General features: G+C 47.4%; 1 protein-coding gene across 1 annotated transcript in view; it reads left to right on the top strand.

Moving 5' to 3' along the window:
- Positions 1-25249, top strand: part of SLC43A1 (solute carrier family 43 member 1) — a 1050749-nt gene that overhangs the window by 879930 nt on the left and 145570 nt on the right. Inside the window, exon 13 of the mRNA XM_082268121.1 lies at positions 1692-1765. Within this exon, the coding sequence (XP_082124247.1) occupies positions 1692-1765 (74 nt within the window). The remainder of the gene's footprint in view (positions 1-1691; positions 1766-25249) is intronic.

Genomic DNA, 25249 nt, shown 5'->3' with positions numbered 1-25249 from the left:
CAGATGTCATGCCTGACTCCAAACATGTCCTCAAAAAAGCCCTATAAATGCCTGCAGCAAAAAGCAGGTTGACAGGTGAGAAGCCATGTGGCTGTTCTATAAGTGACCTAAGAGAAACGATCTTCTCTATAGCAGTCACCCTGAAATGGAAGGGTTTTGTCACCCTGCCATAGCAGTCAGAGTCAGTTAACCCTACACTACACTACGGTCCCCTTACACTTAACACTTTCCCTACAGAAACTAGATTATTAAAGCTAACTATAGTGGAAAATAGTACCCTAACTACACTATATATCCCTTTCCTCACACTAATAATTGCTAAATGACACTTTGAAGCAGAAGTAACAGAACCGCTTCCACTCTCTTCCAAGTCCCTGTATTACAATTCTAGGAATTTGGCGGGGCTATCTTATATACTGGGGGGCGTATTCACTAATGATTAGCCTCTGGACCCCCTAGTCACTCCAATCACATTTCTAGCATTCTCCTGCCCCCTCAATTGGCTTTTACTGATGGTTCTGGTCCAATCACAGGCTTTTAAAGCCCATTTCCTGTCCCATTGCATTTTGGTCGGTTCTGGTTCCCGAATTCCGAACTTTTTCAGCAAAAAGTTCGGAATTTGGCCGAACCTTGAACAGTCAATGTTCGGGTCGAACCGATGGTCGACCCGAACCGTTCGATCATCCCTATTCACCACCACACACAAAAGAGGCAATTCTTCAATTTTGTTTTTTACTGAACAATTGAATCGTTTATAGAGTAAATAAACAGTTTCAAAAACAGAAGAACAAATTTACAATTGTGTGTCCAAGCACAAACATTCCAACCTCTCAGCACTTTCAACTGGGACAGAGAATCAGAGGCACTTCAGTTTAATAAAGCCCTAAACCACATAACACTAAATGAAAATTCCCTCCTCCAGAGAAGTTGCCACATGCAATGGAAATAGCAGTACACAGTTTGCACAAGAAATACCCTGTAGAAGACATACTGAGTAACCTCTAACAATGCATGCTCTATAGTCATGCTAAACAAGAGGAAGCAATCTATACATGAATTTTGCAGCTGCTGACTCCCCATCCATCAGTCTGCCTGCTGCCTGTCAGAACTGTAACACTGAGCAAAGGAATGTGCCCTGAAACACCTCCTCTGTTCCGTGCTATTTGGGCTAACAGACAGGAGGGGACAGAGCTCACCAACAGGATTTTTTATGTATAAATTAAAATAAATTGCAGACCACAGTGGTGCCAGGACCCAGGGACATGGCTGTGGATGTTTGCTTGGCAGGGACAGACCCCCCCCCCCAAATGGAGATAGCCCCTGGCAAATGGGGAGAATGGCTAGAACGGCAACCTTAGTCTGATAAAATATAGCTCTGCAATAGCACTAAGAAAGTGATGCCAAATATAAATGCAAACATTTATTTTACTACATATACTTTTCAATGAATGTAACAGGCAACATGGTGGCTAAAAAGAAAAAGGTATTTTTTCACCCCAGGAGAAGATGATTCAGCTACTATTAATATTATTATATACTATTATAATGCATAAAAATCTATTTTGAAAGGGCTATGAAGTTATCCTTATTATAAGTTTTGAATTGTTTGTAGGTATGTATCAAACCAGGATATTTTTCTATTAAAAATGTGACCGATTTATTGCTGTTCGTTGTTTTGTTTTTGTTTTCAGTTCTTCACTTTTATCCTTCATACAATGGTCAGAGGCTTTATTCATTCAGCATGTGGGGGATTGTATGCTGCAGTGTAAGTATACAGTGTTTTGAAATGTTTACTGTACAATATAACATTTTAGTCATCATTTTTTCCCCTGTAAATATAAAAATATTTTTTTATGTCCCATAACATGATACCTTTAAAAAACACTATCATAGTGCTAAAGCCCAATGTAGCCTAGAAACACATGAATAATTGTTATAGTAATGTCATAGGATGAGCTTCAAAAAACACTTTTTTCAATTGGCACTGCGTGACTTTAACTGACAAGTGCGCGGTCATGCAATGCTGTACCCAAACAAAATTTACGTCCTTTTTTTCCCACAAACAGAGCTTTCTTTTGGTGGTATCTGATCACCTCTGCGCTTTATTTTTTGCAATATTAATAAAAAAAAAAAAAAAAAGTGAAAATATTGAGAAAAAATTACATTTTCTACTTTGTCTTTTAAAAAATATCAAACTTAATTTTTGTCATATTTTGGCCAAAATGTATTTAGCTACATGTCTTTGACAAAAAAATCTCAATAAGTGTATATTTATTGGTTTGCGCAAAAGTTACAGCGTCTACAAACTATGGTGTAAATACTGGAATTTATGCAGCTTTTACTTTCTCCTTTCTTGAAGTTCTGAAATGGCAGGGCAGTACAACCCCCCCCCCCCCCCATTACCACATTTTGGACAGTAGACATCCTAAGGAATGTCCTGAGAGACATGTTGAGGCCATTGAATATTTAATTTTTTTGTCACAGGTGTTTGAAAAATGACTAAAAAAAAAATTTTTTTTTTTTTCCTACACAAAGTTATCATTGAAATTACATATTGCTCATGCATGCCATGGGTATACGTGTAATTACACCCCAAAACATTTTCTGCTGCTTCTCCTGAGTACAGGGATACTACATTTGTGAGACTTTTTGGGAGCCTAGCTGTGTACGGGACCCCGAAAACCAATCACCACCTTCAGAATTTCAAAGGGCATAAATTGCTTATTGCATTTTCTCATTACCTATCACGGTTTCAAAGGCCCTGAAATGTCAAGATGGCAACCCCCCCAAAGACCCCATTTTGGAAAGTAGACACCCCAAGCTATTTGCTGAGAGGCATGTTGAGTCCATGGAATATTTTATATTTTGCCACAAGTTTTGAGAATATTAAATTTTTTTTAACACAAAGTTGTCACTAAAAGATAAAATTGCTCACACATGACATGGGTATATGGGGAATGACACCCCAAATACATTCTGCTGCTTCTCCTGAGTACATGGATACCACGTGTGAGACTTTTTGGGAGCCTAGCTGTGTACAGGACTCCGAAAACCAATCACCACCTTCAGAATTTTCAAAGGGAGCAAATTGCTCATTGCATTCTCACTACCTATCACGATTTTGGAGACCCTGAAATTTTAAGATAGCACAAACCCCCCAAATGACCCCATTTTGCAAAGTAGACACTCCAAGCTATTTGCTGAGAGGCATGGTAAGTCCATGGAATATTATATATTTTGCCAAAAGTTTCGGGAAAATTCTTATTAATTTATTTTATTTTTTTACACAAAGTTGTCACTAAATTATATTTTTCTCACACGTGCCATCGGTATATGTGAAATTACACCCCAAAATACATTCTGCTGCTTCTCCTGAGTATGGGAATACCCCATGTGTGAGACTTTTTGGCAGTCTAGCCGCATACAGGACCCCAAAAACCAATCACCGCGTTCAGGCTTTCCAAGGGCATAAATTGTTGATTTCACTCCTCATTACCTATCACAGATTCAGAGGCCATGAAATGCCAAGAAAGCACAACCCCCCCCCCCCCCCCCAAATGACCCCTTTTCGTAAAGTAGACACGCTAAGCTATTTGCAGGCATGTTGAGTGTTTTGCAGATCTCCCGTTTTGCCACAAAGTTTTGAAATTGGAAAAAAAGAAAAATAAATGCATTTTACTTTATTTTCTTTTTCCAAAATAAATGAGAGCTGCAAAATACTCACCATGCATCTTAGCAAATACCCTGGGGTGTCTTTTCAAAAAGGGGTCATTGGGGGGGGGTTTGTGCTATCTTGGTATTTTATGGCCTCCAAAACGGTGATAGATAGTGAGTAGAGTTGAGCGGACACCTGGATGTCCGTGTTCGGCGGGTTCGGCCGAACTTGAAAAAAAAGTCCGGGTCCGTGTCCCGGACTTTTTCCGAACTTTACCAGGACACCGAACCCCATTGAAGTCAATGGGGACCCGAACTTTCAGGCACTAAAATGGCTCTAAAACCCCAATGGAAAGGGCTAGAGTGCTGCAAATGGCAGCAAAACGTAGTTAAGAGCATGGCGAGTGCTCTGCAAACAAATGTGGATAGGGAAATAACTTAAAAAACAACAAAAAAAACCCCAGAAAAATAAAACAATTTTCTTCATCTGTGAAGGACAAGGCCCATATGGAGTAGGAGGGAGGTTGAGGTGGTGGTGGATGTGGCGGTGTCATAGGCGTGCGCACAGGGTGTGCCGGGTGTGCCTGGGCACACCCTAATCACCTAGGGCACATTAGCATTATCGCTCTGTTTGCCAGTGAGGAGATGGGAAAGATCTCCCTCAGACCTGCTCTGCCATAAGAGAAGTGCCACACACTTCTATTTCACTTTGCCAGCAGGGAGAGTAATGTACCGGGGCCATATACATGTAGGCAAACACATGCATGTGTATTTAAACTTTGGGGTGCACACCCTAATGCAATAGGCTGCACACACCTATGGGCGGTGTAGGTGGAAGCGGCGGTGAAGGAGGACGAGGTAGCCAACACTGCTTTTTTTCAGTCATTTTAAATGAGGGTACACCCCAAAAGAGTGAGAAAGAGCAAAAATAGAACAATGGCTGGGTAAGGTCGGTATCCATCTCTATTCTGCACAAGGTACGGAAAAGTCCTGTGGGATCCATGCCTGGTTAATTTTAATGAATGTGAGCTTGTCCACATTGTCTCTGGACAGACGGCTGCGCTTGTCTGTGATAACGCCCCCCAGCCATGCTAAATACACGTTCAGATAATACACTGGCTTCAGGGCACGCCAGCACCTCCAAGGCGTAAAGGGCAAGCTCAGGCCATGTGCCCAATTTGGAGACCCAGAAGTTGAAGGGGGCAGACCCGTCATTCACTACATGTAGGCGTGTGCACACATACTGCTCCACCATGTTGGTGAAATGCTGCCTCCTGCTAAGACGTTCTGCTGGTGCTGCTGTTTGTTGTGGCGTGCTGACAAAGCTTTTCCACATTTTGGCCATGCTAACCCTGCCTTCTGAGGTGCTGGCGGTGCCCTGGTTGCGTTGGCGACATCTTCCTCCTCCTCCTCCGCCTTGGCCTTGTGCTTCCACTGTGGCCCCGCTGTCAGGTGGGAATGCCAGCAGCATCGCGTCTACCAGCGTGTGCTTGTACTCGCACATCTTGCGATCACGCTCCAGTGAGTGAAGGACGGTACGTTGTCCTTGTAACGGGGATCCAGCAGCGTGGCCACCCAGTAATCAGCACAAGTTAGAATGTGGGCAACTCGTCGGTCGTTGTGGAGACACTGCAGCATGTAATCGCTCATGTGTGCCAGGCTGCCCAGAGGCAACGAAAGGCTGTCCTCTGTGGGAGGTGTATCGTCTGTGTTCTCTGTATCCCCCCAGCCATGCACCAGTGATGGCCATGAGCTGGCCTGGGTGCCACCCTGCTGTGAACATGGTTCCATCTCCTCCTCCATCTCCTCCTCCTCATCCTCCAGAACTGTGCCCCTGCTGGACAATTGTGTCCCTGGCATTTGTGTGTGCAGGAACCCACCCTCGGAGCCCCTTGCGAATGACTGCCCTGAAAGCCTTGGAAATGTTACCTCTTCATCCTCCTCCTCATCCTGTGCCACATCCTCTTCCATCATCGCCCGAATCGTTTTTTGAAGGAGGCATAGAAGTGGGATAGTTAAGCTGACAATGGCGTCATCGGCACTGGCCATGTTGGAGGAGTACTCAAAACAGCGCAACAAGGCACACAGGTCTCGCATGGAGGCCCAGTTATTGGTGGTGAAATGGTGCTGTTCCGCAGAGCGACTCACACGTGCGTGCTGCAGCTGAAACTCCACTATGGCCTGCTGCTGCTCGCACAGTCTTTCCAGCATGTGCAAGGTGGAGTTCCACCTTGTGGGCACGTCACATATGAGGCGGTGAGCGGGAAGGCCGAAGTTACATTGACAGGCGAGCAGCAGCAGGGTGAGAACGCCGAAAGTGCGCACAGACGGCCCGCACTTTCTGCAGCAGCTCTGACATATCGGGGTAATTTTTAAGGAACCTCTGCACCACCAAATTCAGCACATGCGCCAGGCAAGGGATGTGCGTCAAACCGGCTAGGCCCAGAGCTGCTATGAGATTTCGCCCGTTATCGCACACCACCAGGCCGGGCTTGAGGTTTGCTGGCAGCAACCACCCATTTGTCTGCTGTTCCATGCTCCTCCACAACTCCTGCGCGGTGTGTGGTTTTTCCCCCAAACAGGCAAGTTTCAAAACTGCCTGCAGTCGTTTACCCCTGGCTGTGCTGAAGTTGGTGGTGAAGGTGTTACGCTGACCGGATGAGGAGGCGGTAGAGGAAGCGGAGTAGGAGGAGTTAGGAACAGGAGGCAAACTGAAGCGCCCTGCAATCCTCGGTGGTGGAAGGACATGCGCCAAATTGCTATCCGCCTCAGGCCCATCCGCCACTGCATTTACCCAGTGTGCCATTAGGGAGATATAACGCCCCTGACCGTGCTTACTGGTCCACGACCGGAAACCGGAAACGACACACAGCGAGGAGAGCTGAGAGCTGTGTGTGTAGAGGAGGAGCCGCACGTGCGGAGGAGAGCGGGGGAAGCCGCACTAGGAGGCCGGGGGCAGGAGCTCGGAGCCTCGGACCAGGGAACCAGTGCGGGGGACAGCCGGGAGCAGGAGACGCACGTGCGGAGGAGAGCGGGGGAAGCCGCACTAGGAAGCAGGAGACGCACGTGCGGAGGAGAGCGGGGGAAGCCGCACTAGGAAGCAGGAGCTCGGAGCCTCGGACCAGGGAACCAGTGCAAGGGAGACAAGGACCAGACTGAGACCGAGGGACGTAAGTTGGAAACAATCTGATCTGATCTCCTGGTAGGAGGGCGGGCTGGTGGGGGGGACTACAAGTACAAACTACATACAAGTACAAACACTACAAGCAATACAGGTTACTAAGGGGTTACTATAGACTGAGAGGTGCTCTGCGACTTGCGACTGGTAAGTATCTTGCGACTGGTGAGCATCTTTGCGACTGGTAAGTATCTTTGTGACTGGTGAGTATCTTTGCGACTGGTGAGTATCTTGCGACTGGTGAGTATCTTTGCGACTGGTGAGTATCTTTGCGACTGGTGAGTATCTTTGCGACTGGTGAGTATCTTGCGACTGGTGAGTATCTTTGCGACTGGTGAGTATCTTTGCGACTGGTGAGTATCCTTGCGACTGGTGAGTATCCTTGCGACTGGTGAGTATCCTTGCGACTGGTGAGCATCCTTGCGACTGGTGAGTATCCTTGCGACTGGTGAGTATCTTTGCGACTGGTGAGTATCTTTGCGACTGGTGAGTATCTTGTGACTGGTGAGTATCTTTGCGACTGGTGAGTATCTTTGCGACTGGTAAGTATCTTTGCGACTGGTAAGTATCTTTGCGACTGGTGAGTATCTTGCGACTGGTGAGTATCTTGCGACTGGTGAGTATCTTGCGACTGGTGAGTATCCTTGCGACTGGTGAGTATCCTTGCGACTGGTGAGTATCTTTGCGACTGGTGAGTATCTTTGCGACTGGTGAGTATCTTTGCGTCTGTTGGATCTTTGCGACTGGTGAGTATCTTAGCGACTGGTGAGGACCCCAGGTTTAGTACCAGGGGAGACAGAGGTAGTGTAGGTAAGGAAGAGCAGGTCGTTAATATTATCCCCATAGAGTAGAGGGTAATAATGTCCGACAGGATTGCGGATGCCACTCAGTGCACTTCTTGCTGCATGTATGCGTTCCTTGATGAACCAATCGAGGGCGAATACTGCTGTGCAAGATGTGAGCGACTTGTTGCTCTGGTAGACCAGATCCTGGACCTACAGAACACAGTGGCAACACTGCGTGGCATCAACAACCTGGAAAGGAGCTTGGACATTGCCTATCAGGCGCTGGTAGGGGCCAGCATAGAGGAGGGAGGAATAGAGGAGACGCAAGCAGCAGAGGTACGCAGCTGGGTGACTGTTAGGAAGGGTAGAGGGAGGAGTGCCAGGGAGGCCAATCCTGAGTTGATAGACCCTAACAAATCTGCCGAGTTGCAGGTTGAGGGGGATATCAAATCAGGCGTGGCAGAGCTGGAGCATGCACCCTCCCCCAGCTGCCAGGGGAGGGACGGCTCCAGGAAGAAGGGGGGCCGTAACTCAGGAAAGGTTAGAAAGGTTGTGGTAGTTGGGGACTCAATTATCAAGAGGACAGAGAGGGCAATCTGTAAAAAAGATCTCGTGAACTGAATAGTATGTTGTTTACCGGGCGCCCGAGTTCGGCACATCGCAGATCTGGCAGACAGATTGATGTGGGGGGCTGGGGATGACCCAGCGGTCATGGTGCATGTGGGCACTAATGACAAAGTTAAAGGTAGGTGGAGGATCCTTAAGAACGATTTCAGGGACTTAGGTAATAGATTGAGGAAAAGGACCTCCAAGGTGGTTTTCTCTGAAATACTGCCTGTACCTCGAGCCACACAGGAGAGGCAGAAGGAGATTAGGGAACTTAACAAGTGGCTGAGGAATTGGTGTAGGAAGGAGGGGTTTGGGTTCCTGGAGAACTGGGCTGACTTCTCAGTCGGCTACCAGCTCTTTAGTAAGGATGGGCTGCACCTTAATGGGGACGGTACAGCTCTTTTGGGGAGAAAGATGGCCACCAAGTTGGAGGGGCTTTTAAACTAGGAGACGGGGGGGAGGGCTCAGAAGTAGAATCAGTCAGGAGGGAGCAGAGGACTGAAGGCAGTTGTAGGGTCAGCAGCGACAGTAGGTCCACAACGCCAATCGGTAGGTCTGTGCGGGAAAACCTCAGACCAAACAGGAATAAACATAACCACCAATTGCGCTCAACTTCCGTAAAACTAAGAGGGGTATATGCTAATGCCAGGAGCCTAGCTAATAAAATGGATGAGTTGGAAATGTTAGTACATGAGGAGGACATAGACCTTGTGGGAATAACAGAGACTTGGTTCGACCCCTCACATGACTGGCTGGCCAATATCCAAGGGTATTCGGTGTACCGGAAGGACAGGGTAGGAAAAAGAGGGGGAGGGGTAGGTCTCTATGTCAAGAACAATATAAAGGTGATAGAAAGGAGTGACATTACGGATGGGATGAGCATGGAGTTAGAATCTGTGTGGGTTGAACTCCATAGGGAAGGAGAAAAGGGGAAAGTAATTGTGGGGGTTTGCTATAGGCCACCTAACCAAGGGGAGGAGGTAGAGCTGGAATCCTTAGCACTAATGAGTAAAGTGGCAAAATTGGGATCAGTCATCATATTGGGGGACTTCAATTATCCTGACATTGACTGGGAAGAGGGGACTGCACACTCACAGAAGGCCCGCCTATTCACAGAAACCTTACTGGATAATTACATGTCACAGTTGGTGGATTCTCCGACTAGAGAAAATGCAGTCCTGGATCTATTGCTCACTAATGACCCAGACATAATCTCGGAGGTAGTAGTTCAGGACAACCTGGGCTCTAGCGATCACAGGATGATCACATTTAGTATAAATAACAATATAACAAGGCAAGTGGGGAACATAAGAACCCTAAACTTCAGAAGGGCAAACTTTCCAAAATTGTACTCATTGATGGAAAGGGTAAACTGGGACCAAACCCTGGGATCCCTGACCACAGAGGAAAAATGGGAATGCTTTAGGAACATATTAGGCAAAGGCATCTTGCAGTGCATTCCTATGGGAAATAAATTTAGAAGAGACAAAGCCAAACCTGGCTGGCTAAACCGTAACGTTAAAAAACTTATTAGGGAAAAAAAAATGGCCTTCAAGAAATATAAATCAGAGGGCACTGTATTGGCTTTCGAGCAATACAAGGAGGCAAATAAGAAAAGTAAACACGAAATCAAAATGGCTAAAATCAACTTTGAGAGACAAATAGCGGAGGATAGTAAAAAAAACCCAAAGAAATTCTTTAAATATATCAACAGCAAAAAAACTAGGGCAGAGCATATTGCACACATAATTAGCGATGATGGGGGGATGGTTACAGAGGACACTGAAAAAGCAACCGTGCTGAATGCTTTTTTCTCGTCAGTCTTTACACAGGAAACGGAGGGGTACACTGACCATGACTGAATGGTTAGTAGTAATACACAGGATTTGCCACTATGGCTAACAGAGGGTGAAATCAGGGAAAGGCTGGATAAACTTAACACAAACAAATCACCAGGCCCGGATGGCGTACATCCGAGAGTACTCAAGGAACTCAGTAAGGTTATATCCAGACCACTGTTCCTGATCTTTGCTGACAGTATTAGGACAGGAGATGTACCAGGGGATTGGAAGAAAGCTAACGTGATTCAGATATTCAAAAAGGGCCAGAGGCATATCCCGGGAAATTATAGGCCTGTCAGTTTGACATCAATAGTATGTAAACTTCTGGAGGGGATGATAAGGGACTATATCGTAGAGTTTGCTAAAGACAACAACATCATCAGCAGTAATCAGCACGGGTTTACAAATGGGCGTTCTTGTCAAACCAATCTCTTAGCATTCTACGAGGAGGTAAGCTGTGAGCTAGATAGGGGGAGACCAGTGGATGTGGTGTACTTGGATTTCGCTAAGGCGTTTGATACAGTTCCCCACAAGCGCTTAATTTATAAAATAAGGTCTGCAGGTATCGAAAGCAGGGTTTGCTCTTGGATACGGAATTGGCTTAAAGGGCGTGTCCAAAGGGTGGTAATAAACAGCGCATACTCAGACTGGTCTGAGGTTGTAAGCGGGGTGCCCCAGGGCTCAGTCCTGGGACCAACCTTGTTCAATTTATTCATAAACAGCATTGAGGACGGGATCAGTAGTGCGTTATCAGTTTTTGCAGATGACACAAAATTGGCCAGGACAATAACTGCACAGCATGAAGCAGATATCCTACAGAATGACCTGGACAAAATTACAGAGTGGGCAACGACATGGCAAATGAGGTTTAACGTGGAGAAGTGTAAGGTTTTGCACTTGGGGACTAAAAACATAAAAACACAATACACGTTAGGAGGGGAACCCTTGGGGGAATCAAAAATGGAGAAAGATCTGGGAGTCTTGGTTGATGATAGATTAGGCAACAGCATGCAATGTCAAGCGGCAGCTGCCAAAGCCAGCAGAATATTAGCATGCATAAAGAAAGGGATGTATTCCAGAGATAAGACTATAATCCTTCCACTTTATAAAACTCTGGTCCGACCGCATCTGGAGTATTCTGTCCAGTTCTGGTCGCCAGTCCTCAGGAGGGATGTGTTGGAGCTGGAGAGAGTCCAGAGAAGGGCAACTAAACTAATTAGGGGATTGGAGGACCTTGACTATGAAGAGCGTCTACAATCGCTTGATTTATTCTCCCTGGAGAAGAGACGTCTGAGGGGGGACATGATAGCAATTTATAAATATCTTAATGGGGATCCCAGCTTAGAAAAAAAGCTGTTCATTCGAAGGGATTGCATGAGGACTCGAGGGCATACAATGCGATTAGAGGAGAAGCGTTTTAACCACAGGCAACGTGGGGGGTTCTTTACTGTTAGGGCTACAAGATTGTGGAATTCTCTACCACAAGAGGTGGTTTCTGCGGGTAGTATGGTGGCTTTCAAAAGACTCTTAGACTTACATCTCAAGGATCAGAACATTCAGGGGTATGTGAGATGAGTACAGCCACACACACCTACACAGGTTGAACTGGATGGACTATTGTCTTTATTCAACCTCACCTACTATGTAACTATGTAACTATGTAACGTATCGGTAGTTAGGTGGACCTTGGCACAGATGGCGTTGCGCAGTGCACAGCTGATTTTTTCCCTCACTTGGTTGTGCAGGGAAGGGATGGCTTGTCTGGAAAAGTAGTGGCGGCTGAGCACGACGTACTGTGGGACAGCCACTGATATGAGGCTTTTAAAACTGTGCGTCTCCACCAGACGGAATGACAGCATTTCAAAGGCCAAGAATTTTGAAATGCTGGCATTCAGGGCCAGGGATCGCGGGTGGGTAGGGGGGTACTTCCTCTTCCTCTGAAGTGTTTGGGAGATGGAAATCTGAACACTTCCATGTGGAGATGGTTGGTGACCCAGGTGGTGGTGTTGCTGACAGATCGTCTGTTTGCGGGGTGGTAGGTGCCGGTATCACTACAGATGTGGATGGAGAGGCCGAGACTGCAGCAGAGGGAGCCAGAGACCTTTCTTGGTTTTGAAGGTGTCTACTCCACTGCAGCTCGTGCTTTGCACTTAGATGCCTGATCATGCAGGTTGTGCTCAGGTTGAGAAGGTTTATGCCTCGCTTCAGGCTCTGATTGCACAGGGTGCAAACCACTCGTGTCCTGTCATCAGCACATTTTCTGAAGAACTTCCACGCTAGAGAACTCCTTTGAGCTGGCTTTGGTGCGCTCGTTCCCTTGCTGCGTTGGGCAGTAGCAGGCGTAGTGTCTAGGGCACGGCCGCTCCGCTTCTGCACCCTGCTCCCTCTTCTGCTGTGCTGGTGGCTCTGTGCGACCACCGCCTCTTCCTCCAAACTACTCAGGTCCCCTGCATGACCTTCATTCCATGTGGGGTCGAGGACCTCATCGTCCTCCACATCATCTTCCACCCAGTCTTCACCCCTGCCCTCCTTGTCGGTCTCCACAATTCTGAATGCCGCAGCAGTTGACACCTGCGTTTCGTCATCATCGGAGACGTGCTGCAATGGTCCTTCCATGTACTCATCTTGAGAAATAAGTGGTTGGGCATCGCTGCACTCAATCTCTTCCACTTCTGGGGCAGGGCTAGGTGGATGGCCCTGGGAAACCCTGCTGACAGTCATCAAAAAGAAGAAGAGACTGCTGCATGACTTGGGGCTCAGACTGCTTGCCAGATTTGCAAGGGGGTGAGGTGAAAGACGGTTGGACATTGGCTGCAGGTGCCAACTCTGACCTTTCTGCAGTAGACTGGGTGGGAGACAATGTGAAGGAACTGGAGGCACTGTCAGCAACCCAATTTACTATCGCCTCTACTTCTTCTGGCCTCATCACTTCTAGAGGCGCATGATGCCCTACCAAATACTGCTGCAGGTTCTGTCGCCTACTCACACTTGAGGAAGGTGTTTCACTTGTGCGTGTAACTGGCACAGATCGACCACGTCCTCTCCTTGCAACAGGAGCTCTACCAGCAGCGCCACGGCCCCTATTTGACGGTCTCCTCATATTTCTGTAATTTATGATCTTGCCCTAGAAAGGTGTTTATTGAATAGCGGAACAAAACAACAACAGTATCGCACGGGTGTATCTCACAGTCAAATATGCAAACTATGCCGCAATAAAAAAATTTTTACCCCAAAAGGGTGTATATTGAATAGCGGAATAGAAAAAAGGATAAAAAACGGTGTATCTCACACGTACAAACACAGACTAGGCGCCGATTACAATTTTTTGTACCCTAAAGGCAGGATGAGGATGAGGAGTAGGAGGAGGTCCAAACAGGAGGCAAAATGAAGCACCCTGCAATCCTCGGCGGTATGAGATGCGCCCCAAAAATTGGAAAGGTGTATCTCACACGTACCGATACAGACTATCCCGCAATTTAATTGTTTTTACCCCAAGGGTGTAGATTGAATAGCGGAATAGAAAATATGATATCAAAAGGTGTATGTATCTCACACGTACAAACACAGACTAGGCCCCGATTACAATTTTTTGTACCCTAAAGGCAGGATGAGGAAGAGGAGTAGGAGGAGTTCGGAACAGGAGGCAAACTGAAACGCCCTGCAATCCTCGGCGGTGGAAGAAGATGCGCCAAACAAATTTAAAAAGGTGTATCTCACATGTACCTATACAGACTATGCCGTAATTAAATTTTTTACACTCAAACAGGGTGTATATTTGTAACGCTCCTGCGTTTCTTATATGGTGTGGATTTTCAGCTGCAGAAATAGATCCACGTCAGTAGTCATGTAAGAGATATGCTGAGATACCATTCCCAACCTCAATGACTCATCATGTGTGGAAGGTCTTATTTCAGCCAGTAAATACACACAGTTAGCAAGCTGGTTCCTAGAATGACTTTATGTATGTGGTAACACAATGATGAAGGATGAGGGATAGGTTGAGTGGAGGTGATAGGTGATAGACACTTGAAGGTGAGACAGTAGCAGATGGATGCAGGAAGGTTTAGCAATGTTGTATGATAGCAGATGATAGAATAGCAGGTGGACATACAAAAGAGATCAACCCAGTGCAGAAAAGTAGCAGTAGTCTCAAGAGCTAGCAATCTAGTTTATGCAGATGTGATAAACAGTCTTTACTATGCAGAGCTAGATACTGTAAGCTTAGTATAAGTTTATAGAGAATTCCCCTGCGGGGTACTTAGCACTATTAGCGATACAGCCGAAGGGTGGTTCAGGAGAGGCGGATGATCCAGTAGCGGGATAAAGGGATCAGCGCAGCGAGGTTCCGTCAGCGAAGTAAGCTTGCAAGCATGGACGCTTCAAGCAAGGTTAGCATCCAAGTAAGGGTGTTTGAACGAACACATGTGAGTGAGAACCGACGCCTTAAATAGCCATCTAGTCCGGCGCTGAGTGATGACAGCTCCAGTCTTAAAGGTGTATGCGCACCTTTCCAAAAGTAAATGGTAGGGCGCATACACTTGTGGAAAGTGTAATTTAGGGTACCAAAGGTACCGGAACATTACAATATTGAATAGCGGAATAGGAAAAATTTTATAAAATGGTGCATCTCACACGTACAGACCCAGACTAGGCCCCGATTACTATTTTTGTACCCCCAAAGGCAGGATGAGGAGTAGGAGGAGGTCCGAACAGGAGGCAAACTGAAGCACCCTGCAATCCTCGGCGGTATGAGATTCGCCCCAAAAATTGGAAAGGTGTATCTCACACGTACCGATATAGACTATCCCGCAATTTAATTGTTTTTACCCCAAGGGTGTAGATTGAATAGCGGAATAGAAAATAGGATATAAAATTGGTGATTTTTCAATAGCACATGTGAACAGCAGTGTCTTATATCAGTCAGCTCTGCTGCAGGCTATGGAGGGAAAAAAAAAGAAAATTCCCCTTTTAAGTTTGTAATTTTTAAATAGATTAGTACAGACTATGCCAGAATTTTATTTTTTTAACCCAAAGGGGTGTATATTGAATAGTGGAATAGAAAAAAAAGTGTATACATTTTTAAATCACTCAAAAATAGCACATGTGAACACAGCAGTGTATTATCACAGTCAGCAGCACTGAAGGAAAAACACTGCACACAACTGACTGTTAAAAATATTTTTTTCTCCCTCCTCAGCGGGCAAAAAGATTGTGTTCACACCCCACACACAGCAAAATCGATGTGGACCACTGACCCTGCCTATTCTCCAGCCTCGCCCTAAAATGATCGATAAGATCGGTCACTGCCGGCACTGCAAACCCCCCACACAGCAAAATCGATTGTAGAACACTGACCCTGCCTATCTCCAGCCTCGCCCTAAAATGCCCTAACAACTCGCCCTGCCTGCAGCACTCCGACCTGTCCCTGATTCTGAATTCTTTTCCGACACAATATAATTTATGACTGTCTGTCCCTAATCAGCAGCCAGCACGTATGATGTGTGCTCTGTCCCTGTACTACAGCAGAATGACGCAGCTGCGCTCGGTCTCGAACTTATAAAGACTTGGTCACATGCTTCAGATGGCCAATCACAGCTACTAATACATTTGTAGGCATGGCTGGGATGGCTTAAGGCACACCAGTAAAACGCTTGTTGATTGGCTGTTGAAAGCCCGCCATTAAAAGCGTGCCAATACATACAAACCCGTAAATAAAATGACCGAACAAGGATTTTAAACCCGAACATACATTAAAGTTTTCGGGTCCATGTTCGGGTAACAAAAATCCAATTATTCGGTACGAACACGAATAATATAGTCCGTGTTCGCTCAACACTAGTAGTGAGGAATGAAATCAACAATTTATACCCTTAGAAAGCCTGAAGGCAGTGATTGGTTTTTGGGTCCTGTACGCAGCTATACTGCCAAAAAGTCTCACAAGGGGTATCCCCATACTCAGGAGAAGCAGCAGAATGTATTTTGGGGTGTAATTTCACATATACCCATGGCATGTGAGAGCAATACATAATTTAGTGACAACTTTGTGTAACAATAAAAAAAAAAAACAAAGTACAAATTTCTCCCGAAACTTGTGTAAAAATATAAAATATTCCATGGACTCACCATGCCTCTCAGCTTGGAGTGTACTTTGCAAAATGGGGTCATTTGGGGGTGTTTTGTACCATCTTGAAAATTCAGGGCTCCCGAAACTGACAGGTAGTGAGGAAGTAAAATAAGCAATTTACCCCATTAGAAAACCTTTAGGTGGTGTGTATTTTTGGGTGTCATTTCACATATGCCCATGGCATGCGTGAGCAATCATTTAGTGACAACTTTGTGTAAAAAAACAAAAACAAAAAAAAAAAACAAATTGTCATTTTCCCGAAACGTAGGGCAAAATATAAAATAGCTTTGGGGGTCTACTTTCCAAAAAAGGGTAATTTTGGGGGTGTTTGAACTGTCCTGGCATTTTATGCTCAATCTTAGCCACACATCTCCCACTCTTCTAACCACTTTTTTGTTTACATGAAAAAATAATTTTTTTTTTTACTAGATTTTTACTAGAAAATTACTTTGAACCCCCAAACATTATATATTTTTTTAAAGCAGAGACCCTACAGTACAAATGGTGGAAGTTGCAATTTTTTTAGTCACACGGTATTTGCGCACGTATTTTCCAAACGCAATGTCTGCAAAAAAAAAAAAAAACACTTTTTAAATTTATTGCACAAATACACTATATAATTCCTAATTGTTTGGTAAAATTTAAAAGATGATCTTATGCCGAGTACATAGATACCAAACATGACATGCTTCTACTGCAAGAATTACTTGATCTGGCGTTTACGGCGATACCTCACATGCATGCTGCAATTGCTGTTTACATATGACACTAGACCAACGCTTGCGTGAGGCTTTGTGCACAGGCATGGGGGAACAGGGGTGCTTGCGTTTTTTTTATTATTATTTATTTTGCTTTTTTATGTTATTTTGACACCTTCTTTCTTATCTTTTTTTTTTTTAATCACTTTTATTGTTATCACAGTGAATTGAAATAACGGAATTTTTGTAAAATCTTACCTGTAAAATTCCTTTCTCCGAGTCCTCCGACAGTCGCCGCCTCCTCCAAGTCATCACAATTGGGTATTGTCCACCTATCCGTAGGAATAGCTAGGCATATAGACTTAGTCAAAAGACAAAAGGCATTAGCATGTACACACCCACGGGGGCTGTCCCATCTGGTCAATACCCCCCCTGCATCACCACTCCCAACTCAGTTTGGTAGCATAGTAGTAGGTAATAAGAACCCCAAAAAGAGGGGCGGGGGCGGCGACTGTCGGAGGACTCAGAGAAAGGAATTTTACAGGTAAGATTTTACAAAAATTCCGTTTTCTCTTACGTCCTCCGACAGTCGCCGCCTCCTCTAAGTCATCACAATTGGGATGTCCCAAAGCAGTATAGACATGAGGGGTGGGAGACGCAACCGTAGAAAAGGCAACGCAGTACCCACATCAGAGAAAGGAATCTTACACGCACTGTAAGAACCAACTGGGCAACAGCAACAAACAATGCTCAACAGGAGCAACAGCCCAGGAAAGCAAATGCCAACAGCCAGGGACCCAGGAAAAAACCAAGGGTCCATCATGGCACAGCCGCACTGAGAACTTTGCGGCCAAAGGAAGCATCAGCTGATGACAGAACGTCTACTTTGTAGAACTTGGAAAAAGTGTGCACCGACGACCAAGTCGCCGCCTTGCACACCTGGGCCACCGAGGCTCGATGCCAATAGGCCCAGGAAGTACTCAAAGACCTGGTAGAGTGCGCCTTAACAGGGAAGGGCGGAACCCGTTCCTTCAAGGCGTAAGCCTGCTCAATGGTCTGTCTGATCCATTTGGCAATAGTTGCTGCGGACGCAGCCATGCCCTTCCGAGGTCCCTCAGGAAGGACAAAGAGGGAATCAGTCTTCCGAAAGGATTCCGTAGACTTCAGGTAAACCCTGATCGCCCCAACAACATCCAAGGAATGCAAAGCAATCTCCTTCGGATGTTTAGGCTTCGTACAAAGCGAAGGCAGGACAATGTCCTCATTAAGGTGATAATCAGAGATCACCTTGGGAAGGAAGGATGGGGGTGGTCGCAAAACCACCTTATCCCTGTGAATTATCAAGTAAGGGGAACGGCAAGACAACGCCGCCAGTTCCGACACTCTACGAGCCGAAGTGATCGCCACAAGAAAAGCAACCTTTCGACAGCAGAGGCAACAATATCTCCCTGATATTCTCGAAGGGAGCACGCTGCAAAGCAGACAGGACCAAATTCAAGTCCCATGGAGGTAAAGGCTCCTTCCTAGGAGGAGCCAAATGTCGCACACTTTGAATGAAGGTGCGCACCAAGGAATGAGATGCCACAGGGCGTTGGAAAAGGACCGCCAGTGCTGACACCTGGCCCTTTATAGTGGCCAGCGCCAGGCGCTGATCCACTCAAGACTGGAGCAAAGCCAAGATCCTCGACCCGAGTAAGAACGAGGGGAAAACCCCCTGGACTCACACCAGGTGAAATAGGCCTTCCAGGTACGGTAATAGATCTTACCAGAGGAAGATTTCCTAGCCTTGATCAGGGTAGGAATAACCTCAGGAGATAGACCCTTGTCCTTCAAGACCCGGGTCTCAACAGCCAAGCCGTTAAAGCCAGCGACCGTAAAGCAGGGTGGAAGATCGGACCTTGAGACAGAAGATCTTCCCGCAGAGGCAGGCGCCACGAAGGTGCCACTGCCAGGTGAACAACGTCGGCGTACCAGGACCGGCGAGGCCAGTCCGGTGCCACCAGAATCACCATGTGCGGTTCCGAGGCCAATCTGCGAAGGAACCGGGATAGTAATTGAATCGGAGGAAAGGCGTACAGACGATACTGACGCCAAGGAGCCACCAACGCATCCGAGGCGTCCGCTAACGGATCGTGCGTTCTTGCCACGAAGCTTTCCACCTTTCGGTTTAGCCAAGATGCGAACAGATCCACATCTGGGGATCCCCACTTCGCACACAGCATCTGAAAGACCTCCGGGTGCAGGGACCATTCCCCCTGGTTCAGGGTCTGGCGGCTCAGATAGTCGGCCTGCCAATTGTCCACACCCGGAATGTGAACTGACGAGATCGCCGGGACATGAGCCTCGGCCCAAGACAGGATGTCGGTCACCTCCCGGGCCGCTCGAGCACTTCTGATGCCCCCTTGGTGGTTGATGTAAGCCACCGCGGTAGCATTGTCCGTCTGTACACGAACAGGCAGGCCCTGGAGACGGTCCGACCACTGTAAGAGACAGAGTTTTATTGCTCTTAGTTCCAGCACATTTATCGGGAGGGAGGATTCCTCCTCTGACCAAGTGCCCTGGGCAGACAGGTTGCCCAGGACTCCACCCCAGCCCGACAGGCTGGCGTCCGTGGTAACCACTGTCCACACCACCGGGCGGAAGGACTTGCCTTCCGCCACCGCCGGGGACTGGATCCACCACAGAAGAGCCAATCTGGTCTGGCGACTCAAGGAGACATCCAGATCCAAGGACTGAGGAAGTCTGTCCCACCTGGCCAGGATCTCCGTCTGGAGAGCCCGCGTGTGGAACTGGGCAAAGGGAATCGCCTCGAAGGCCGACACCATCAACCCCAGGCCCCGCATACAGGTCCTGAGTGACGAGTACGGATTGTCCCTGAGGGACCTGAGTTCGTCCCGCAAAGTCCGGAGCTTGTCCTCCGGCAAGAACACCTTTGCCTGAGCAGAGTCCAGAACCATTCCCAGATAGGGAAGGCAAAGCGACGGAGACAACGCTGATTTCTGAACGTTGATGGTCCATCCGAACTCCTGGAGCGTCTGTACCGTGATGGACAGGTCGCGCACAAGGTCCTGGCTTGCCCTTGATCTCAGAAGCAGATCGTCCAGGTACCCCAGAACCGCAATGCCCTGGGCCCGTAGCAGGCCCAGGACCGGCGCCAACACCTTGGTGAAGACCCTTGGAGCCGAAGCGAGACCGAAAGGTAACGCCACAAACTGGTAGTGGTCCTCTGCGATAGCAAACCGGAGGTACCGCTGATGACCCTCGAAAATGGGGATGTGCAGGTACGCATCCTTCAGATCTATCGAAGCCAGGAATTCTCCCGGACTCAAGGAGGCCACAACCGAACGGAGAGACTCCATTCTAAACTTTCGAACACGCACAAAGCGGTTCAGCGCTTTCAGGTCCAGAATAGGACGCACTTTGCCCTCCTTCCTGGGCACAGTGAACAGATTCGAATAAAACCCCCGAAACCTGTCCCGGTGAGGCACCGGGACAATCACTCCCTGAGCAAGCAGGTCCTGCACCGCCTGATGCAAATCCTGCAGACGCCCCGGAAGCAGATGAAGATTGGAGGGAAAGAATCTGTCCGCCGGCCTGGAAAGGAATTCGATCTTGTAACCTGATCGAACGATTTCCTGGACCCACCTGTCCGATAACCGGAGCAGCCAAGGTTGAAGGAAACCGCGCAAACGTCCCCCCACCCCTGAAATGGGTGAGGGCGCCCCTTCAGGCAGAGGCGGATTGTCCCGCCGAGCTGGCGTTGCCGGTCTTCTGCTTACCCACCCAGGGCCTCTTCTGGTTGCTCTGGGCCTTGAAGGGCTTGCCCTTGGATTGGTTCCGAAAGGCACGAAAGGACCCCTGAGTGGATCTAGGCGCAGAACCCCGCTTGCCTCGGAAAGACTTGTTCTTCGGGTTCTGGGGTAGCATAGTGCTCTTGCCCCCCTTGACGCCTTTCACCAGGGTATCCAACGCCTTGCCAAAAAGGCGAGAGCCAGCATAGGGAAAATCAGCAACTGTTTTCCGTGAGGACTGGTCGGCCGACCAGCTCTTCAGCCATATCAGTCGCCGGTTAAGCATCGCGACACTCGAGAGGTGAGCCACCAAGGGGGCCTCATTCAAGGCTGCATCACACAAATACATGACTCCTTGGTGGATCTGGTCCACCATTTCCAGTCGGGCAGGCGGCACGTCGTCAGACACTAGGTTGTTTCTAAACACCTTGATCCAATCAGCCACCGCCTGAGCCACCATAACGGACGCGAAAACGGGTTTGAGCAACGAACCCGCCACCGTATAGGAATGGCGGGCTAGAGACTCCAACCGCCGGTCCGTGGGATCCCGGAAAACCGGAGTATCCTCAGTAGGAACCAAGGTAGCCTTGTTCAGTACAGCCACATTCCGTAGCCGGCGCAAAAGGATAAAGCAATTTGAACCGACTAGGTACCAGGAATGGACGTTTTAACGTGCGCCACATTTCATTGACAGTGTAATGAAATTCAGCTGGGCAGGGAAAAACCTGCACAGACTTGCGGGTCCTGTGCGTCCCAAAGGAGGACACCACGCCCGGAGGATTGGCTCATCCACCAAATGCAAGGTTTCTTTTACAGAAACAATTAACTCATCCATGGTCGCCCGTTCTTCAGGTGACCCTGGGGAGGATGTGTCAACACCCTCCACTTCAGCCTCCCCCTCAGACCCCGGGGGGTCTAAGGATGAGCGGGACCCTGAAAAGGGCACGCTCGCAGCAGCAGCAGCAGCCATATCCCCATCTGAATCAGAAGAGAGAGACAGCCTGGGCCGTTTTCTCGCAGCCCGTTCAGACATCAGCATTTCCATATTTGCCACTAAAGTCGCAACTACAGCAGCCAGATCAGGTCGCAGCGGGGCCACAGGAGAACTGGGGCCCCCCACTAAAGCTGGAGGAAACTTGCTTTCCTGAGAATCCATGGCTCAAGATAATAAAAAACTACAGTGCAAAAAAGTAGTGTACTGTCCCCTTAAATAGCGCTGCGGAGTGCGCAGCCCACCGCTACTGTCACAGCTATGAAGACCCCCAAAAGGAGAAAGAAACTGAGCCAGAAGCAGTATGCAGAAGAAGACAGAGAGATGCAGTACAGAGCCCGCAGATCGTTGCTACCTGTGTCCTTTGCTGCCTGAGAGGAAAAGGAAATGCTGCTGGAAGGGGCTGGCTATAAGCCAGACCTAAGGGAAAATGGCTGCCCTTAGGAAATGCATTGGAGGCTTCACTAAGATGGCCGCCGACATGCGGCCGAACCGATCGTTCTACAGCCCACAAAATGGCGGCGGAGGGCGCCAAAACGATCTGTACACTCGCCCCAGAGGGGCCATATCCATGTGCAGTAAAAAACATGGTGGACCGCGCGAACATACCCCCGCATCGGTCGCCGCACAACACGCACGTCTGCACCCCCAACATGCACCTAAGGTGACACAGGGACAGGGACCCCCAGCAAAGAACATACAATTTGCACAAAACGAACCCCGCAGGGATCGCACAGGGAGTCACACAGGCACAGACATGGGGACACACAGCAACACAGACTGCCACCCCAGACAGAGGCCCCACACAGAAAAGTACTTACCTGTACCCGATGGCGTGGGGGAGCCTCTATTTACGGATAAACCTCTGTCCTCTCCTGACAGGGAGTGCCGTGAGCCAGGGACATGAAGCTGCTGCAGCGCAGACGAGTCCTGTGAGGTAGCCACCTCACGGCTGCATCCCTGCAGCGAACAGGGATGGGTCGTTCATAATGCCAGGGCGAACCATAGCTGAATGCTCGATGGCGGGCTGGGGGTCCATCTGACCCTCTGAACTGGAGAACCAGGGCGGCCAGTCCGAATCCCAGCACCGCATGATCCATCTTCATCCGAAGAATAAACTAACACTAAAGCTGACAAAATAAACAGCTAGTAAAGTGAGAGAAAAAAATGAAATTTTTCAAAGAAAATCAAAAGAAAGATATAGGAAGGCTGAGACTGAAGCCCCAGCACAAGGGAGCCTGACTATTCCTGAAAGCTAGGCAAACTAAAACTGAGTTGGGAGTGGTGATGCAGGGGGGGTATTGACCAGATGGGACAGCCCCCGTTGGTGTGTACATGCTAATGCCTTTTGTCTTTTGACTAAGTCTATATGCCTAGCTATTCCTATGGATAGGTGGACAATACCCAATTGTGATGACTTAGAGGAGGCGGCGACTGTCGGAGGACGTAAGAGAAATCCCCTATGATAGCAATCTGTAGTGACAAATTTGACTTTTTTAAATTCTAGATCTTTCCTCTGCCCTTAAAGCATCTGACCACACCAAGATTGGTGTGATAAGATGCTTTCCCAATTTCCTAATGGGGCTGTTTATTTCTGGCAAAACCAAAGTCATGAAATGCTCATAGCTTCCGGTGTCTCAGGCCATAGAGATGATTGGAGCCATTCTCGTCTCCAATCAGCTCTATGGTTAGATAATTGAACCGCTAACTGCACTCTCTGGTTACCCGGTGGGACAGGAGAGCCCGAGAAAAACTGCGGAAAGCGGTGGGAGGGGGAGTGAGTTCCCTCCCACTGCTTGTAAAAGCAGTCTAGCGGCTAATTATCCACTAGGATCACTTTTACATGTTAGCCGACCGCTGGTTGTAAAAAATTATACCAAGATGATGCCTAAATCTGCAAGCATCATCCTGGTATAACCACTCCAAGTTCAGCAACGTATCAGTACATTGCTGGTCCTTGTTTGGCACATATTGTAGTTTTTTTTTTTTTCATGCAGCCTGTGGGCTGAACGAAAAAAAGAGAACCTAACAGATTCCTTCATCCACATCGATCGATATGGATGAAGAAATCTCCGCCAGAAAATGTGTAGTATACCCATCATTAGCCGCCCAAAACATCCAACCCACTTTTCTAATGATGATGAAAGCCATATATACCTTTTTTTTTTTTAACTGGGGTGGTGAAATCACTTCCTACAGCGCTGCCATCATAGATTTCCATATAAGCTGAGCGCAAATAGAGATAGCCTTTACTGTTCGCAGTCGGTTCGCAGCAAATTTTGCTTGTTTGCTAGTATCGCTACCCGCCATTTTTGCGTACACATGGCGTTGTTCGCGGCGGCCATATTAGTTTACATGGGAGAACTTTGACCCATGACACAGCCGTCAGGTAGAACGGGACAGCCAATTGAAACATTTCAGCACATGGACATGCCCCCTACCTAATAAATAGACCAGAGCAGGCGGCCATTTCACATTCTGCTTTTTGTCAAAAGGTCTGCTATGTTCAAGAGGGAGAGATTGCCAGACACAAATAGCTCTGAAGATTCACAAAAGTCCTTTTCAGGGCTGGTATTTCGGTACAGGTCTACTACAGTCTCGTTTCAGTTTAAGGACAGGTATCCAGTCTGTGCTTTAAGGGCAGTTAGAGATCGGCAGCAGTGACACAAATCGCTCTGTTAATGTCCACAAAAGTCATTTAAAGGGCTGCAATTTTTTTGGTATTGGTGTGCAGTGCACTATATAGGGGGGGGGGGGTTAATCCACAGTATAATATACTTTGTAGAAAGCATATTATAGTGGATTAGTATTGTGCACTGTGCAGCATTGTGACAGGTGTGGTGACTGAGCGTTGCTGAAGCAATACTACAAACAGTGACAAAAGCACTTTTAATGTATTATAACTGGTGTATTTGTGTTCTGCAACAATATTGCCTCTTTTGCTGTGTTAACTCTGCTGCACAGAGCCAAACTCACTGGCCAATTTTTTGAACAACTGGTGTGATAGACCAGTGGCTCCCCAATACCACATATTGAAGTGGGGTATTATTTAACAGTATACTTTTCTAAGAGTGTATTTTAGTTCTGCAAAAATGTGGCCTCTTTTGCTGTGTTAACTGCTACACACAGTGGCAACAGTTACTGGCCAATTATTTGTAGAACTGGTGTAATAAACCTGTAGCCCCCCAATACCACAGATTTAAGCGGGGTGTTATCTGAGTATACTTTCATAAGTGTATTTGTGTCCTGCAACAATATTGCCTCTTTTGCTGTGTTAAGTCTGATACACACAGTGCCAAACTCACTGGCCAATTTTTTGAACAACTGGTGTGATAGACCAGTGGCCCCCCAATGCCACATATTAAAGTGGGGTATTATTTAACAGTATACTTTTCTAAGAGTGTATTTTAGTTCTGCAAAAATGTGGCCTCTTTTGCTGTGTTAACTGCTACACACAGTGGCAACAGTTACTGGCCAATTATTTGTAGAACTGGTGTGATAAACATTTTTCCAGATATACTGCGATTCTCTAGAGACTTTTGTCACAGGGTAATTTAAAAACATGACAGGCAGAGGAA

This window comes from Pelophylax lessonae, assembly GCF_965119305.1.
Source record: "Pelophylax lessonae genome assembly, chromosome: 9".
Classification (NCBI taxonomy): Eukaryota; Metazoa; Chordata; class Amphibia; order Anura; family Ranidae; genus Pelophylax; species Pelophylax lessonae.
This window is presented reverse-complemented; position numbering and strand designations above follow the sequence as displayed.